This window comes from Brachionichthys hirsutus, chromosome 18, assembly GCF_040956055.1.
Source record: "Brachionichthys hirsutus isolate HB-005 chromosome 18, CSIRO-AGI_Bhir_v1, whole genome shotgun sequence".
Lineage (NCBI taxonomy): Eukaryota > Metazoa > Chordata > Actinopteri > Lophiiformes > Brachionichthyidae > Brachionichthys > Brachionichthys hirsutus.
This window is the reverse complement of record NC_090914.1, coordinates 382,866-402,231: the sequence shown is the minus strand read 5'-3', so window position 1 is coordinate 402,231 and position 19,366 is coordinate 382,866. Positions and strand designations below refer to the sequence as shown.

The window sequence follows — 19,366 nt, the reverse complement described above, 5'->3', positions numbered from 1 at the left end:
GGTGGAGGGTGGAGGCGAGAGGGAAGAGCAGATATAAACTGATCTCGTTAACATTCCAAGAGACCCCCCCCCCCCCCCCCCCATCCTCAAGCATTTCTCCAGTCACCCCAGGACAGAAGGGCAGGGAGGAGAGGCAGCGCTGGAGGACCTGCACTGGTTCGAGTGCAGGTCTTTGAAGCGATCCGGCCTCTTTCTGGTGCACATAGAAATCATTAAAGCTCAATAGCTCTAATTACAAAGCTCTTCACTGAGGTACTCAAAAAGGCGCTGAACCGTCAGAGCCAGCAAGTTACAAACATCTACCGGGACAAAGACCGGCGAAGGGGCGAAGGGGGGGCTAGCCGTGCAGCAAGGGGTGGCCCGATCTGCCCTTTCAGCTCTTAAGGGGTTGCTGAACTCAAGCTGGACACCTGCACTCACTCGGCGTCCCACTCTCATTGGTCGTTGCACCGTTTATCTGAAAGGGAAAAGATGGATGATTCTCGTCAGTAAAATAAGAGAAATAAAGACAGATTAAATGTGATGTAAATTGTGCTTAATGCTGTATAATATTTAACGTTTGAAACATCATGATCGTTTGTGTATTGTAACCTTTTCTATTTTTGTGAAAACAGTGCTTATTTCAAGCATATTTATTCTGAAGAACATTATAGTGATTATGTAGTTTAATTACTTGTACTTGTGAGAAGAAGTGCACTTTGATGGCGTCTTGTCATCCCACATGGCATCATCCATCCAGGACAGAAACGGGACATTTTAAATTACAAAAACACACAATCATCTATTTTATGCTAAATCTCTGACTACCCGGAGATCCGAACCCGAAACCCAAAGTCCTCATTCTAAACTTCATCAAAGAATGAACTTCTGCACGCTTTAAAGTAAAGCAAAGATGAAGCATTATGCCTCACACGCGCACACGCATACTCCCGCAGCGCTCCATTGTAACACACGCACACTCACGCACACACGCTGTCATTCTATTAAAGAACTTAAACGTGAGTCGTCTCTTTTCTGAGGCGGATGAAAACGCACCGATGTTCGAACCCGCAGCTGCTCCGGACGGAGCCGTTCCCGTTCCCGTTCCCGTGGAGACTTGGACCACTGGCGTGGCTTCTAACGCCATCCCTCGCTCCTGATTGGACGGTCGGACTGTCGCTCGGTGATGCGCCTCGTCTCCTCTCGCTTTTAAATCAAGCTCCAATGGCTCCAGGCGCGACTCGACCTGTGCGAGCAGTGCGCGATGAACGGCTGATCCCGACGCGGCGGATAAAAGCGCAACGCGGTTGTGGGTTCTCATCCCGTGCGTGGCACTATGTGACCAGCTGCTGAAGGAGCCAAAGGAAGACAACTCCGTGTTTACTGATCCACGGGGCGGACCTGTTGATCATCAGCTTGACCCCCGGACAAACACGCGCACCCTGCGCTCACACCCATCCATCATGCGTCTGGCACGCGTTCTCTTCTTTTGCGTTTCCCTCTTTCTGGCGCCTCTGCTTCTCGCTTACCTGCCGCAAGTCTCCACGCAGAGGCCTGGTTCACGGGTGAGTACTCACCCGTGTGCGTGCGTGCGTGCGTGCGTGTGTGTGTGTGTGCGTGCGTCATGCGAATGTTCGTGGATTCGTTGCAGAAATGCACAAAACGCTGTGAAACTTGCGCGTATTTTACGCAGTAACATGTCACCCCTCGTCACATAGATACTCATATAGTGTGTAAGTCTAGAAACACGTGACTATGCTGGAAATGTTTTTAGAAATATGCGTGCTGTTCCACCCAATCGGATTACTGATGACTTTTAATCGATCCTTCAAAGCAATCGATAAGACAATACTTTGACGACTTTCGAAAATGAAACTTGAAAATGTTACTATGAGCTACAGATAAATTCGACCTCTGACTCAGATTAAACGCATAAACAGTTGCTGCTGAGAAGAACCAACACGCGCACACGCGCACACGCGCACACACGCACACGGCGAATACTTCCAGAAGTTCTATTCATCTCTGGATGTACTGAGTTTTCACAAATACCCGTTGATGTGCCCGGGCAGAGAGGGACGTAAGTGATGGAGAACAGCATGGCTTTTAGTTGGGGGGGGGGGGGGGGGGGGCTGCATTTGTAATACTTGCTAACATATTGGAACCATTTCACAACAGCCCTGAACCCCCCCCTCCCCAAGACGCTGTGGTAAAGATGTCTCGGTGAAATGAGCCGCAGTGGTTTCAGACTCTGCCGAACTGTTTCCTACCAGTCTGAGTGACGCTTTGCGTGACGCTTTGTGTGACGCTTTGAAGGCACCAGGGTGATGCCGTTTTGGAAACTTGCATCTCTGTTCCCCCACATGTTCCCACTTTTCAGCACAGAATGAAGAACCAACTTCTGGTCACAAGTTGGAGCATCTCTATCGGGTTATAATCTCCTCTGCTTCATCCTCCTCCCGGCCAGGCGAATCGCACTCGGCCTCATGCTTTGAGTTACTCAGTTAATTCAGCGGTTGTGATGGTGCGGGGTAGATAGAACAAATCAATAATCCCTATCAGCTCAATTCAATTTCTAAAACGCCGGATCACAACAGGAAGTTGTCTCAAGGCACTTTGCAGGTGTAGCAGGGAAAGACAGAACCCAACCTGAGCCACAAGAGCAAGAACTTTGAAGGAGGAGGCAAGGAAAAACGTCCCTTTAACAGGCAGAAACCTTGGACAGAACCCAAGACTCACGGACGGCCATCTGTCTGAATCTCATTAAAAACTTTTATTGTCTCATGTAAAATGATACTCTTTGTTCTTGTAAAGGATTATACTTCACATCTGATTGCAGGTTTTAATGAAGGCAGGGGGGGGGGGGGGGCAGCCACGAAGGAACTAAGAAAATCTGTTTCCCAGAGGGACCCAGGGCTAACGAATAAGAATGCCTTCCTTCCTGAACCTCTTTCCTTTATCAAACCGACCTGTGATGCTATGGATGAGCTGTCGACCTGCATTTTTGGATGGCGGCGTCATCGGAGCCTCGTAAAGTGGCTGAAACAGGAATAAAAGCACGCTGGCCTGAGCGGCGAAACAGCCTAGCATAATCACGTCTAAACGTCTCTCTGCAGCCTAGAAGGACCAAACAGACTTTGGCATCGCTGTCCTCCTCCAGAGAGGACATGAAATCCTTTGAGGAACTCTGTCCTGACTTTTTGTTCTGCAGCAGGTTGGGATTAGGATCATAAAGAAAATGATGTCGGAGAGGAAGTTTGTGGCTTCGGCTTCTTTTGCTCGGAGGAGGTGTGAGATTTAGAAGCTCTGCTTCTCTTTCACGGGACACTGACAGGCGGCTTGAAGGGTTACTCCACCGGCAAGTCGACCAATCAAATTGCTTGCATATGTCAATTCCCTCTGATAGCGGCGTAATCATCTAAACGTATTTCATGCTCAATTTTGGGGCCTTATAGTCGCTATAATGAAACGCAGCTCTGAGATTCCAGGGCAGCGAGCCCCAAGCAAATAAGCATCGGCCCGTTTATGGGGGGCGTTTGACTTTAGCTAATTGTCTTGCCTACTATGGCAAGTTGTTCTGTGTGAATGTGATAATTCACCTAACTGTTATCTGTTAAGATACGGCGTGTCGGATTCTGTAAGGAAAATATCCACCGAGCAACACGATAAACGGACGTGGAAGAAACTTTTGGATATTAAATCATGGATCCACCCTTTAGTCGCCTCAACATTTCAATGGCTCCTACTTTTCCATCGAAGTTGATGAAAATCCCTCCAATCAAAGTAAAGAGAAGAAGCCCTGTCTCACAATGTTAGAAGGATTGAAGCAAGTCATGGATCCGTTTCTTAGTCTGCATCCAATTTGATGGTTTCCTCCTTGGCACATGCGCCGCCCCCTCCAGCAAGTTTTGTGGTAATCGCTTCAAACATTTATGAAGAATTGACAGAAATGGTGAAATAAGAAGCCTCGGTAATAAAGTGGAAAAACGTCCATGATTTGGTGCCATTTTCTGCATCACCAACCGCTGCATGAAAATCCTCCCAGCAGTCTCCATGTGATGGAGCAAAGAGCCGGCGGTGAACTTGCAACCTCCTTCAGAACCCCAGTGAGCGAGAGATGAAACTCAAACGAGACGACTACGAGCCTCGGGTTAGTCCAGGTCGTATGTAAACGGAATATTCTGTATAGAGATTTCTGAATAACTGCACGTTATTATGACTAAAGCAATTACGTTACGTCGGCCTGTTGAACGTGCACAGCAGTGCACGATGAGCCCTGCCATCGGTGAACGACTTTCATTTGCTTGTTACCTCTGTTTTATCTTCCTCTTCCTCCACTTGTTGATGTGGGAATGCTGAGAGGACAAGGCCGTGTGTGTGTGTGTTGCGGTTGTTTGCTTGTTGTTGTTGTGCCCCAGGGCGATCGTGCAGAGCTTGCACACTCTCCCTTTGTAACACGGGGATGCAAGTCGTTTGTAATTAATCTCCATCTGTGAAAGCGAAGCGGTGATGTCATTCAGGTCAAGGTGAGCATTCCTGCTCGTCAAACGGGGCCGACGCCGTTTTCTCACTAGACGTCATTCATCGCCTCGTCGCTCTGGTCGGCCATCTCATCGGTTTCAGATGAGAATGGGTCGATTTCTTTTCTTGCTTTCCTCTTTGGAAATGAAAGCGAGGCTCTCTGAGTGGTCGTTCCAGTGGCCTCGCTCTAAATCTGTGACGCTGCTTATTGGTGGAAAACTCTCGGCAATCATTTACAGGAAGCTCGTTTGAGCGTTTCTCCCACGGGTTCCTAAAGCAGCCCGTGTTCCTCTGCAGATGCAACAATAGCTGCTGTTACTCTGCTTTATTTAGATGGGTTTATTTTGTTTTGATTATGGGATGTCGGCTGGGTTTCAACCCCGACCTCCTAACGGGAGGGGCTGTTTTCTGTCAGGGAGTGATGCCAGGTCCCGTCATCCCGGTTGATGCTGCAGCAGCAACAAACCTGGATTGGACAGCAAATGAAAGCATCTGCCTGAATCTGTTTTAACGCCGTCAGGTTGGCGTGATCCACACCCGTCAGGCTGCCGGAAGGGTGTGGATCACGCCAACCTGACGGCGCCCAGAACATTAACGCCAAAAACAAGACTTCACTCAGCGGGCCGTCACCACGGGGGGAAGGAATCGTTTCTCACGCAACAAGCAAGCCAGACTCGGTGACTGTCACTACTGGTGTGCATGAACTCTGTTTTGGCAGGAGTCAAACGTGCACCACGTGCACATTAATTGTTGTGAGGGCCTCGTGTAGAGCGGCGGCTCGGTGAAGGGAGTCGCCTCATCAGATTAGATTAGATGGGGTTTAGTGCACCCTGCCGGCGGCGCCATTTCCCCTCCATTGAGTTGTTCCCCAGTTCTTTTATTCTGAATTGCACATCTGGATGCAAGCTATTTAGAATTCAAATTGCCTACAATCAACTCCCAAAGAGATGCAGCGTTCCCCAGGAATAGTGGAATAAAGAGTTTGAGAATTACGCTGGGGTTTGTTGACATTAGCATGACGATAGCATTAGTTCGTTATGAGGCTAGAGACGGTTAGCTTAGCTCGAATACTGGACACTCATAACCAGGTGTGTAAATATAATTCCCTGTAAAACAAATCATTGGGTCGGGCGAGCTACGTTTCAATAGTTTCCAGTTTGATTTGTTTATCTGAAGGGTAGAACAAGAAGAATGTTCTCTGAAGAGTGTTTGTAGTTTGTCTAGATCTCCCAGCCATAAATTGAGAGACATTTTCTTCTTCGCTGGAGTCTCAGGTTTACAGGAGACGAGTCTGTGGGTGGGAAGGGGCTGACTAAGGAATGACTGTGTGTGTGTGTGTGTGTGTGTGTGTGTGGGAGTAGGAGTGTTTATTTCCAGTGACAATGCCGTCTTGAAATCTGTGACTTAATGTTTTATGATGACGGAGGAGGTGGAGGAGCTGCATCCATTAGGCTCCGAGTCGGGGAGAGGGAGGATCGGTCTGGTTGGAGGCAGAGGCAGACTTTGTGGCTCTTCACCTGGAGGGGGCCTAAATCAGGCTTTGAGTACGGCTGGCTTCGGATGCCGCTTTATTTAACCGTTCATCAGAGACGATCTGCTTCCTGGCCTCCTCTGCTGTGGAATAAACACGTAGCTGCCTCCTCCTTCACTTATGTTTCAAGTCCAACTTGCTGTTCTCTCTATTTTGAAGAGTCATGTTCTTTTGGTAGCCTTTTTTATTGTATTTTTTCTTGGGGGGGGGAACGATATTATGCAGATACACGCTTTTCTTCCTACGACTGAATTATTCCCGTCTTTTGCCGAAGCCAGAAGGAGAACGCCGTGAACCGATGCGCTGTGCTTTCCTCCCTGTCTGCACTCGCTCATAAAGAGGCCCATCATGGCTTCGTTTTACTCCGAGCGCTCTGACGAGACTTTCTGCGACGCTTCAGTGCCAACTCTTAAATCACATTGAACAGTCTGGCTTGTTCTGGATGTTCTGCTGAGCTGGATCCATCCTGAGCGGAGTTAGGATTGTGTATCTCCTCTGAAACGTTCCACCCCTATTTTCAATGTTTTACTGGATCCAGAAGAGCCCCTCTGTGATCAGGACAGTCTCTGGACCAGTGAAGCTCTCTCTCAATTTCCTACAGCTAATAGATTATTATTTATGTTCCCCAAATATCCAATAGCCCTGCAACAAATTTGAACTCCTGTTTAGGTTCCAGGACATCGGCGAGAAAGCGAGATGAGCCAGAATATGACTGATTATTTAAAATCCAACTATCCGCAGTGTTCTGCCAGCGAGGCTCGCAGGACGTTTAGCGCTTTCCAGATTAATTACACGCTTTGGTTGTGGGCACGACGCTGAACTCTTTGGGTAAAGAGGCGATTACAGTCGATTAGTGTGAAAGTCCATTGATGTCCAGGAAAACGGAGGGGCAGTGAATTCTGACGATTTGACTTCTTAATAAAAGCAATAATAACGAAGCCAAAACGACGGCCCACATGGGAGAGCTGCTGCCTTCAGAGGATGCCACGCCGTTCATCTGTTCAGGACTCCGTGTGAGTCTTTCGTGCATCAGATCCAGTTGTGCGCTGGTTCCTTCATGACATCAGCAGTTTGGCTTTGTTCAGCTCTCTGATTGCGCTTTTATGTGTTTGCCGAAAGCCCGTCTCCAGGCAACACTGTTTTGATGTTGTCGGGCATCAGCGTGAGGAGGAGAGGGAGGGGAGAAGCTGATGCTTGTGAACATGCGAGCTTTCCTGCGTGCATTTCTCCCCTGAGTTTGGAATAGCGAAGGATGGAAAGTGTTCCTTTAGTTTCTGGCCGTGCCTCTCCTTCCACCACTTTGCCATCGTACCTGCCGTGCTGGATTCAGACAACAGTTGGCATGGAGCTCCATGGAGGGTTGGGGTGCTGCTTGACGTGCACCTACTCATTCACCACCGCTCCATCGCTCAAGCAGTCTGCGCTCGCCTGAAACCCGTTGGACCATAAATAGGCTGCTGCAAAGCCAAGAACCATTAGTGCTGTCGAACGGCAGAGTAGAATAGACTTGCTAATATTTCATGGGTAAAGAATAGGGGAGAGTTGGAGGAGGATCCCCCCCCCCCCCCCCCCTCTAAACCTACTTGGGCTCCCTTCAAACCTGCTCAAGGCTCGGCCCATCTCCAGCCAAAGATTGACAAGTGTTCAGAGCAAAGGCAAATGACCCATGAGCCCAATTTGTAAGTTGCTTTGCCAAAGTCTCCGCTTCAGCTGAATGCAGTCGCTGTTCAAACATAATGGAACTAGAAGAGACGAACGAGCCAAAAAGACTTGCAAACATGCCGCTGTGTTTCTCCCCGCAGTGGCTGATAGGAGACAGAGACGGTCACTGTGGGGTCATCTGCTCACGGACGCAGGGGAAGCCGGTGTGCGGCTCGGACGGGCGGAGCTATGACACCGGCTGTGAGCTGCAGAGGGCGCGTTGCAAGGACAGATCTCTGGCGCTGGCGCACCGAGGCCGGTGTCGAGGTGAGGACCAATCCATTTCTGAGGCTGCACTATTGTTGTTGTTGTCTAAATCTAAATTTTACTTTAGTTTCATTTGCACAGAACATAACAGGAACTTTGTTCCATTGTGGTGTTGTGATGTTTTTGTGTTATTGGGTTGGCGTTTTCTGATTGGACGTTTCTGGGTAATGCTTTTCAATGTACAGTATCATTGGTAAAAATGAGGTAAAAGCAATTTGCTGCTACAAGGCTCGCTGTACACATTTGCAGCGGTTTGGGGAGGGGCCTTGAGCAAACCCTGGTTTGCATCACCAACAAAAAGAACAATCGGATGCACTCAAAATGTCGGATGCGTGATGCATTCCGGGGGTAGGTTTAAAAGTGTATCACACATCCATCTGTGGGACAGACCTCTGAAGACTGGACTCATCGTCACTCAACAGTAAAATAACACAATCTGATCTTTACGATTCTGCAACTTGCTGGAAAAAAGACCTTCCAGGTATGGATGCGTTTCGTGTGATATTTTAATTTACCATTTAAATATGTAGTAGAAATGTAAGTAACATCCTCAGCCTCGGTTCACACGGATCCGTTTGCCTTTCAGGTAAAAGCTGGGTGAAGATGGATCAGATGCCGGTGGTTGCAGCACCCACTCCCACATCCGACGGGAGAGACCTGGACCTCAAAGGTAATCCAGCATCCGGATCCAGTCTCAGTCGCAGGGAGTGATTACGGGGAGATAAGCTCAAGTGGAATGTTATTCTGTGTTGCTAAGATTCTAAAGGTCCTTGCCTCATTGTAATCTAATCTGAACTTCCCTTGGAGACTGGAGACGGCAAAGCAAAACAGAGAAGTGATTTACATCAGACATGGAGATGTTTGGGATGCAGCCGGGATCCAAAGCGAACGCCGGATACTTCTGGAGGGGAATGAGAAGATGTCTTCTCTGTAGGCGTGTACATTTTTACAGTCTCTGGATGCCAGCCACTCAACAACAGCAGAGATTGATAGGTCTAGAGTCTAGGTTGGATCGGGGCACCCCCCCCCCCCCCCATTTCAGCCCCGCTGTCCATTAGGAAAAACAGCGGTTCCAACCAAATCCATTTCTGGAGTTGGATTTGGTTGGTAATGCGTGGGATTTGTTTCGTATCCGTGGCGTGCCAAGGAAAGCTCGGCGAGCACGCTGGCCGATGCAGCAGACCTGCGTTGCCTTAGCGACAGTTGTTGCATGACCTGGGAATGTCAAAGAAGGCTGAATATATGAACTCTCTTATCCGGATCACCGCTGAACTTCCATGGCTTCCTTTTTGGGCCGTACTAAAACCAGGTTTTGTAAAAAGTTGGTTTCAGAAAAGGCCGTTTTTCTGCGACTGGTTGCTAGAGGCAACAGATGTTTGCAGACGTGATGATGAAAGTGCTAAAAGCTACTGTTCATAAAGTTGATTTACATTTCCATCAATCAGACCAATTTAAACAAGTCGCTGTGACATTTGGTCAACCTGTCCTCCGTGGTGATGTCACCGCACAATTCTGGCTCCGCCCGCCTTTTACTCCAGAGGAGGCGAGGTGTCTGTTTGAATCCATGCACCATATCTCTGAGGTTAGCGCACGATGTCAAGCTGTTGCAGATGCAGGTCAGTCCAAGTGTCGCGTGGAGAGGAACCAGGCTTTGGAACAAGCCAGAAGGCCTCAGGAGTCCATGTTCATCCCAGAGTGCAACGAGGACGGAACGTTTGCCAAGGTCTGACTCATCACGTCTTTGATCGTGTAGTATTTATACTTTGATATAGACACCAATCTGTGTACATTATTGCAGTATTTGGTGTAATCTACCTTTGCAGGTCCAGTGTCATACTCTGACAGGCTACTGTTGGTGTGTGACCAGCGATGGCAAGCCAGTGAGCGGCTCCTCCGCCCACAACCGGACCCCGGTTTGTTCAGGTACTGTGGCGGGGGGGGGCTTTTCTCATTTGTTTATGAATCTTAAAATACCAACGTGGCTTGCATTGTCTGGCTGCTGATTTGTGGTGATGCTAAACCGGGACGCCAGCAGAAACCGCCGGCAACAGGGGCAAAGAAATTATAATTCTGGCCACACTTGCAGGAGTTGTTGAAAGAACAGCCGCAAAGATTTGGATCAATTAAGTTCAGAAATCATTATTATTGCGTTTATTCATCGACTCCAGGATATGAGGAAGATGTTGAATGTCTTTCCGGGGCGCTGATGAAGAGCTAACTCGGCCTTTGGGCTAACGTTAACGGGGGGGCTGTTTTTCTATGCCCACGTGTGTATTGCATATCATCTGGCGTATAGCAGGTGCAAGGTCAACGAGGAGGCCATACATCCAGGGGCCTCTTGGGGGGGGGGGGGGGGGGGGGCTCTTGTGTAACGGCTCTCAGCAGGCTGCAGGAGACCGAGAGCACACTGCAGGCTCCTCCTGGATGGGAACACTTTATGATAATCACCATCATTTTCCGTCAGAAGATAATACAGGGGGGGGCTTTGCCAGAATTGAATTGCTCAGCCACTGGAGCAGCTTTTGTGTGGCGTGTGGTGAGAGCGGTCGCATGCCAGATGCTTCTCACTCTGCTCGGCCTTTTCTTTTCTCCATGCCCAACCTGCGCCACTAATCGGCTGAGATTCCCTCGCCACCTGCCGTGCTTCGGTTCTGCATATACACAAATGAAGAAGACTTTGACGCCGCTAGAATGAAGACATGTTCTCAGGTTTCCAGTTTTAAAATCAATGAACTCACAAGACGTCATTTTTAACGCTACCTTTACCTGCCTCATTCCTGTCCTGCATAAGATCCGATATCTTCATTGTTTCTTGCAAAGATGTGTAATCAGAGTCCGAGCAAAGCTAGAGGCGAAGACTGCCCAACCGACCTTCGGTGAAAATGAATAACCTTCACTGACATGATGACCCAAATCAATCGTCTCACATACATTTGCAGGAAACTTCCGTGAATTTATGGGAACTCATGCTGGGACAAGTGGATTGTCAGGTAGTACGCTTCCTTCCAGTTGCCGTCGTGTGAAATGCCTTCTTCCTGCCCTTCTATTGGCATCGGTTGCCTGATGTCGCTCTTCTTCCACGCATCCGTGCATGAAACAGGAAAACCTGCATGCAGCGAATGCGGTTTGGACCGTTGTTTTTGATTGCTAATCGTTTTCCACAGATGGTATGGATCATTCAGGTTTGCATCAGTCAGCTGTGAGAGAAAGCAACAAGCAGAATGTTTCAATGCCTGCCTGCTATCCAGAACTAACAGAATGCAGCCATCAAGCTCTGACAAACCTCCAGATGTAACCCTGTCCACACGTCGTAGGTCGGGTCGTCTTTGGGAGGCCTGTTTCCTGTTTCTTTGGAACACTTTAGTTGTTTTGGGGTGAAAAAGCATTTCACGATCAAATGTTTTAAAAGTTGAGACGTTGCTTCGTCTGTCGATTCCTTGCTTTGTATATTTTGCTCGTTTTTTTCCCCGTGCAGGGTCAGTAACCGATAAACCGCCCGGACCACCGAACTCTGGGAGAAAAGGTGAGCTGAGATCTGTTGCCCGTCGTGTTTGCATGGCTGTGAGTGCTTTCATTTGTATGACGGAGAGCACAAGTTCAAATGTCTGCCGTTTTTCTCCGCTCTGATCTGTGCAAAGTCTATATTTGTGCAGCGCAGACGGACAAGAAGACGGCATTTGTAATTTTAATTTTTTTGCTCTTAAAAAATAGAAGTGAAAGCAATGCAGAAGCTTTCTTTTTATCGTCCTCTGCTTTCATCATCAGACAAACCTAACTGAAAGTAACATAGTACAGTATGGGGCCCCTGAGAAAAGGTGATCCGGTCACAAAGTGAGGCCCCACGAGGGATGTAGTGGTGATGAAGACTGACTACAAAAAGAGCATAAAGTAAAGGGGGGGGGGGGGGGGGGGGTGTTCATCGCAGATGGTTGGTTCATGTCTGTTTGGGGAGTCTGGGATCACTTTGTTGCTCCTAGTCCAGACCAGACCTGGATCAAACACTAAGATACAGAAGTTGTTTCAAGATGTAAATAAGGTAGTCAAAGACAGCGACCGGAGCTAAATGTCTGTAGGTCGTTTGACCAGGTCTGGGTTAGTTAGCGAGGAATGACTGTTATAGTTTCATCAGATCAGTGTTCCTTTTTGCTAACACGATGTGTGATTTAACTTTAGTGTCTCTGGAATGTCTCCAGCTCTCTGTGGTGTTTTTGATGTAATTATTTCCTAAGGGCAGGTCCAGATGCTACGAAGCTGCACGGGGTGAGTATTCTTTAGGCAGCATGATCAGTCTATTGCAGCACATTGATCCATTGATCCGCCGAGCAGAACACGCACCTGTTCTTTAGCTGGAGCTAAGATGTAAGCTGTCGACAGCCTAGTGATGGAGAAAGTGGGTTAACTGTGGGAATGCCCACGCTGCACCCAGTGGGTCCTGATGGAGGCGGGGGGGTTGTAACTTGGGTGTGGTTTAAAATGTAATTATGATGAATGTGCAGCTTCTGATGTGAAACTGGGAGTGTGAAGAGTTGACTAGTGAATGTGAGCGTCACGTTTATTGCTCGTCTGTCTATCTGTGTCTGTTTTCTGTGTCTGTCTGTCCGTTTTCTGTGTCCATCTGTCTGTTGTCTGTGTCCGTCTGTCTGTTGTCTGTCTGTCTGTCTTGGCCGGGCCATGTGCAAATCCCAACCATTCAACAGTTCTGGAGAGTAGATTGTATTAACCTCAATAATGGTAGTCTCTTTCCGTTTCTTTCTCACCCTCAACCCAGATGATGGCTCCAAGCCCACGCCCACCATGGAGACGCACGCCCCCCACCAGGGCGACGGTAAGTCCGAGCTAGCTGCTCCTGAACCCGAGAGGGTTGGCAGAATGAAAATGTTTTCTCTGCTTCCGTTGCAGAGATAACGGCTCCGACCCTGTGGATAAAGCAGCTGGGCTATAAGGAGAATAAGCAGAATAGCTCCGCTACCAGGAGGCAAGGTGAAGGAAACAAACGCACCCTCAGCCCCCTGAACTGAACATATAGTAGCCTTGATGCATTTGAAGTACACACTGTGTGTAGTATGTGTGTTTCTATAAGGTCAGAATGTAATCAGATGGGTTTAACAACATCTGGAGGTTCTGACTCGCACTGGGTTCGCATCTTAGGAGCAAAAATGATGCATTCTATAAAAGTCAAAGGCATTTAGGTCATTGTAGAGTAACCTACTCAAAGATCACTGCGATATCAGCACGGACAAAAACTCAACCGGTGGCAGTGATTGGCTGGCTGGCCCTCTGGTTCAGTTTTACAGTGTTTGTCGGGGCTGAATGAGGAGCTTGTTGACTGTTGCGGTGCTGTTGATGCTGGAAGGCTGTAAAGCAGCTGTTTCTGGTGAGGTGTTGCTCGCATGCATGTTTGATCTGCAGGCAGACATCCAGTCACAAGGATCATAAAATGGCCTTACAAAACAAAATGTGTAGGAAGGCAGGAAATAAACAGAATTGAGTTTTCCTGACGGATTTGAACACGTCGTCCAGCGCTGGTGTGCTACTTTACGGGGTGTGCGGTGCTTTTGGGCAGGCGTTTCTCGATTCTCTGTGTTGATGTCAGTGTTTTGGGTAGTAGAGAAAATGATTTAATGGCTAATATAAATCAGAACCTGTCTAACTACACAGGTTGTAGCTCCGCAGTCGCCATATTTAGGATTTACAGTGATGATGTTGCTTTCTTAGGCAAAGCAATGCAAAGTTCTTCTTTTTTTTTAATGATGCTCTGCTGCCAGATTTTCACATACTTTTCTAATGAACCACAAACCTGCTAACGACCAGAAAGGATCAAACGGTTGCTTATTGTATTTAATATATATATATATATGCGAGCTTGAACTGGGATTGATTAACCATTAATCTGATGCAGCACAAACGTGTGTTTTACTGTCAGAACTATAAGTGATGACGGGATATGATGACCAAGTAGGTGCTAACAAAAAGCCCAAGTCCCCCAGGTGAAGCGTTCCCTGCAGCAAGGCTCAGGGGAACGCCGCCCAGATACCCGTTTATGGAGCGACCGCTCAGTTACGTCCGGTTCTGTTGTTCTGCGGGTCACAAACACACTTGAGCACCGTCATGCCTTCCGTCATGCCTTCCCACAGAGTTAATTTCTACCATTTTAACTGCAGCGAAGGACCGCTAGAGACGACATTGCAGCGATTAGCCCACAGCTGAAAGCCATTGGGGTTGGTTCAGAGAAGCTGGGAGGAAGACGGATGATGGAGGGACTGAAAGGGATGAAATGTGACCGATAAAAGGATGATATTCATTTTGGGTTTTGGTTAGGGTTAGGGTTAAAAGAGCACCATCGCTGAAGAGGAAGCGAAAAGGAGAAAATATAATAAAGCAGAAATGCAAGGCAGGCGAAGGAGTCATAGATTGAATTTCAATTCTGCGCAACGCCGAAGGGATTGCCTTTCAAGCGTCCAGCCTTTTTCCACTTGCAGGTATAAAAACAATTTTCTTTTGGGACTCCTAGAGCCTGGCGCCAGCGTAACGTCTGTATAATTAACAGTGCTAAATAGTTTGGATGTGAGGGGGCCTTGGCAAAGACCAGAGCACGGCGTGAAGGACACTTGAGTGCGAGTCTCCACAGAAGACATCTTTTGGTGTATTAAGGCACACACACACACACACACACAGGTCCGGCCTGCTGCTGAATCACCACCACTGTAATCTTTAATTACGTTACATCGTGGTTAACGCGACTCCCACTGCAGCGTCCTGCTCTGTAAAGGATGAATGGAACGGGACTGACAAAAGCACACTTCATCCCCATGGCAACTGGTTCAGGAGGTAGCACTGTACTTAAGAGTGAGTGACTGTAAATACAGCGTGGACCGACGGTGTCTGGAGGGCGGCGCAGCTGGCGTGAAGCGTGGCCTCCTCGTGGAACCTGCAGGAGGACTGGAGGCTTTCTGGAGCAGAGCTCGCCAGCACTGCAGTGGGACAGTTCCACGTGTCACAGGGGGATTGTGCTTGATGATATTCAATGATTCATTCATCTTTTCTGTTGTCTTGGACCAGTTCTATATCTGTTCTATATTGAGTGTTTTTCTCATGGTTTTAGAGAAAGTTCCTTCTTGTGACCAGGAGCGCCAGAGCGCACTGGAAGAGGCGCGACAGAACCCACGCGAGGCCATTTTCATCCCCGACTGTGGACCTGGAGGGCTTTACAAACCGGTCCAGTGCCACCAGTCCACAGGCTACTGCTGGTGTGTTCTGGTGGACACAGGACGTCCCATTCCTGGAACCTCCACCAGGTAAAATTGCCCCTGAGCTTCTGCCTCTGGCCCTGTACTACAATACTCAACACATGAATGGACAAAGCCTGTTAAGAGCTGCACACGATGATGCTGAACGCTAGAGGATCCAATCTTTCTGAGATACCTCGTAATTGTAGTCTCTGCTCTGGGTTTTTGCTCCAGCTGCTTCTCACAGGGATGGAGATGAATCCAGTTGTGCTGAAACATGTACTGGCTGTTTAAAAGCTTCCATGATTCCAGCTCAGATATGAACATTACAACTTGAGTAAGACAAACAGACCTCGTGTCACTCACCCCCCCTTTTTTTTTGGTGCAGGCTAATGCGTCACACATCCTTTCCTGGATCAGTAGCCCCCGTAGACTGAAAAAAAGAAATAAACTTTGCTTTTACTTTGAAAAAAGGCAAATGAGATACACATGCTCAATTTTCCATCCTCTTCAAATCCAGTCAGGACAGCCAGGAGAAAACGAGTCATGATGTTTCACGGTTTGCTGTGCATGTCGGACCCAATTCGGTGTTCAAGCATTTATACGAAGAGTTATTAATTAGTCAGCCGGTTCAAGTCATGGAGTGTGAACTGGAAGCTGGAGGGGGCCCTTGAGCAAGGCACCAGAACCCACAAGCTGTTCCTAGGGCGTGGTACGTGGCTGCCCATTACTCGACAAGCCCTTTGTGTGTGTGTGTGTGTGCGTGCGCGCTTATACAGTATATTGAGTCTAAAATGAATTTAAACTTAAAGGTAATTAAAGCCGAAGAATGATAAGTAGATTTCAGATGGTCCATGGTTTCATAACTATAATACAGATGTTTGCCTGCACCAATAGTATCCTGAGGTTTAAGCTCCGCCCTCTGAGGTCTTCTGTGTTTCTGCTGTCCTCCCAGGTACCAGACGCCGGAGTGTGATGGTGCTGCTCGGTCTCGCGTCTCAGACACTGAAGATCCTTTCCAAGGCAGAGACTTGACAGGTCCCGCCCCCCCCCCACACACACACAGTACTGTGACAGGCTGTTTAATATTTAGATTTAAAAATGCACCACGGGAGGTCATTGGATCTATTCCTGAGGAGACTCGATGCTGGCGGTCCCATCTCACCTGGTCGTACGAGCAGCATGCTTTACGGTTTACGCCTCATCCGGCCCTAATTTAACACTTGGATTAAGACGCAGCAAGGCGGCTTTCCTCTGAGCTGGGCTGTAGGAAACGCTAAATGGTTTCACCTGGCGGAGCAGCGACCACTTCCCACAGGACGGGAGAAAGGGCAGGAGGAGGCTCGAGCGGGGCAGGGAACGAGGAGGAAGAATGGCTACGAGTAAAGGGACCCCCCCCCCCCCCCAAAGAGGATGGGATTAGAGTTTTGAACGCAGCTGCTTTTGATGCTCCGCTCTAAGATTCACAATTAGGAGGGAGGTATTTGCACTGCTATTAAAAGCATGCATCTGGGCTATTAAAACCAGTTACCCAAGCGTCGTGCCATAAACGTTAACGGGCTGCACTGTTCAACAAAACGCTCATCACCATGTGCATCAGTTCTGCGTTCTGAAGCCTGAAACGTGCATTTATAACCAGAATGTAAAATGCCATTTAACAGATACAACCGTTTGACTTCTGGACAACATCGACTTTCTTTCTTTTTATTTTACCAGGCTGCCCAGAGGGAAAGAAAGCAGAATTCATTACAAGCTTGTTGGACGCACTCACCACAGACATGGTGCAAGCCATAAACTCACCGGTCCCCCCCGGTGGCGGGAGGTAAGACGAGTCGAGACGGGATGGGACGGGCCATGGCTGACTCTTTATGGAAAACGTTTCCCTCTCCTGCTTTTACTCGGATGATATTTCCCTTCGCTTGTCTGAATCGACCACCAATATTCCATCACTATTCCTGACGATGCACAGATCTTGGCACAAACATTTTCCATCATTGCATTTCGGTTCCGTCACTGATAGGACTGAAAGCTATTTGGACTGAAGCTGCGCACGCTGTCCTGCAAAGACGCATCAGTTCTGCAAAACAAAGGAGACCTTTGATATCAAATGATCATAATGGAAGCTGAACTTTACACATTGTAAATGTCAGAATTTGTTCTCTGCCCCGGGGGCTATCTGGGGTTAATTATCTTGTCCAAGGACATCAAGACGTGGGGCTTGTAATGAATGGATGGCGTGCTTACCTCCTCCATATACCCAAATCCATCCATCCGTCTTCCTGTAGACGAGACGACCTCCATCGTCTCGTCCACAGCTGTTTGATCCACTTTGGGGGAGTCACGCTACCCCCCCCCCCACCCCACCATGTTGTTTTTATGTAGGGTTATTGGCGTTGTTGCTTTCACTAATGATCCGCTTGAATGTGTGTAACTCAGGTTTGTCGAGCCCGATCCCAGTCACACTCTAGAGGAGCGAGTGGTGCACTGGTACTTCGCCCAGCTGGATAACAACGGCAGCCGCGACATCAGCAAGAAGGAACTCAAGCCGTTCAAGAGGTACCTGAAGAAGAAAGCCAAACCCAAGAAGTGTTCCCGCAAGTTCTCCGACTACTGTGACCTGAATAAGGACCGGGCCATCTCCCTGCAGGAGCTGAAAGGCTGCCTGGGCGTCAGCAAGGAGGGTAAGAGGAGCGGCGACGGTGAGGCAGGAATCCCAGAATGACCATGCATGAAAGCTAACTAAACTCCGTCTAGTTAAACCAAGTCTATTGTCATTTAGTCTTTCATGGCAGCTTTTAAGGGACTTAAGAACAAGAGATTAATTTTCTAAAATATTTCTATATTTTTCTTTTGCAGGAAACTCGCCAACAAGTGGGGGCCACGGAACAAGGCAAGGGACAAAACTGTTCAGTAAGGCAAACTAACAGTGGCTGCCACTAGCATAGCGTGCTAATGTCGACCCATTAACATATAACCCATTAACATGCGTATTAGCAAATAGCAGTTTGGAGTAGAGTTGGGACGGCAACCATCGACTACACGTTCTGTATCTGTGAAAAAAATATTACAAATTGCTTTTTAGCAGCTAAAATTTAAGATTTTTAAATATTTTAATCAGAATATAGGACAAATCCCACAGTTTTAAAAATGTAAACTAATCTAGGAAACACTGAGCTCATTCCACGGCTGAGGGACGAGAATGCGTTTGAACATAGCGTGGAGCATCTGGAGCATCCATGCGTGGATAGTTCTCATTTTGATTGACATGACGTGGATAAATTGTTTAATATGAAAAGCTATCTTTGTACTGTGTGTATGTATATATACAGTATATAATATTGTTTTAATATCCCAACAGAAAACACTAATTCCGCTGTGGACTCTTGGGACATTTTCTTAGTTTGCATTGGGAAACAAAAATGTTCAAATTTATAAAAAACAAGTCGGTGATCACAATGAATTGCTGATTTTGTGTCAATCTGCTGGGACTTGTTCTCTGTCTTCAGAGTGCAGCTTAGATACGAAACAGAAGCACGTCTGTGAGGACGGGTGTCCCTAACTCCACGTGCGCGGCACCAAAAACCTGCTTGAATTATGGGGAATGTTTAAAATGAGGCTGTGAAATGTCTTTGCGGCCTGGACAGTGAGGGCTTGCTGCCAGAACACGCCTGCTGCAGGTCCGTTACGGCGACTCGGCCCGTCAAAGGCTGGAGATGTCAGAAGGAATCCGCTCCTCTCCGCTCCGCTCCTCTCCGCTCCGCTCCTCTCCGCTCCTCTCCTCTCAGCTCCTCTCCGCTCCTCTCCTCTCAGCTCCTCTCCGCTCCTCTCCTCTCCTCTCCTCTCAGCTCCTCTCCTCTCCTCTCCTCTCCTCTCCTCTCCTCTCAGCTCCTCTCCTGCTCTGCCGGGCCTTTCTCCCCGTCTGTCATTAAGTGTGAATGAAAGGAGGGCATTGTGATGCGGGTCTGGCACCGGAGCTCCGGCACCATTAGAGGACCTCAAGTGGTCCGTTCAGAGCCAGCAACAATTACAGCACCTTTTACCGTGACATCAGTGCTACACACTTTACTGGGGGGGGGGGCGCAAGAGAGGATTGTGCCCCCCCCCCGCCCCGTAGCCACCAATGTGCAGGAATACCATGACT

At 48.2% G+C, this 19,366-nt stretch overlaps 1 protein-coding gene across 1 annotated transcript; it reads left to right on the top strand.

The window, feature by feature from the left end:
- The first annotated feature begins 1,442 nt into the window (after window positions 1-1,442).
- On the top strand, window positions 1,443-18,149 carry smoc1 (SPARC related modular calcium binding 1). The gene is made up of 14 exons (XM_068752013.1): window positions 1,443-1,544; window positions 7,834-7,999; window positions 8,586-8,669; window positions 9,610-9,722; window positions 9,823-9,922; window positions 10,939-10,989; window positions 11,475-11,522; window positions 12,735-12,824; window positions 12,899-12,979; window positions 15,102-15,294; window positions 16,181-16,263; window positions 16,942-17,047; window positions 17,662-17,906; window positions 18,082-18,149. The coding sequence occupies exons 1-14, from the start codon at window positions 1,443-1,445 to the stop codon at window positions 18,147-18,149; spliced, it is 1,530 nt and encodes a 509-aa protein (XP_068608114.1).
- The last annotated feature ends 1,217 nt before the right edge of the window (window positions 18,150-19,366 follow it).

Excerpts from the sequence above, each read along its gene's own strand:
- smoc1 (XM_068752013.1), top strand. The coding sequence starts at position 1,443 with ATGCGTCTGGCACGCGTTCTCTTCTTTTGCGTTTCCCTCTTTCTGGCG. Across the intron at positions 11,523-12,734 it reads ACCGAACTCTGGGAGAAAAG|TCTCTTTCCGTTTCTTTCTC; the intron begins GTGAGCTGAGAT and ends CAATAATGGTAG. Across the intron at positions 12,825-12,898 it reads CGCCCCCCACCAGGGCGACG|AGATAACGGCTCCGACCCTG; the intron begins GTAAGTCCGAGC and ends CTTCCGTTGCAG.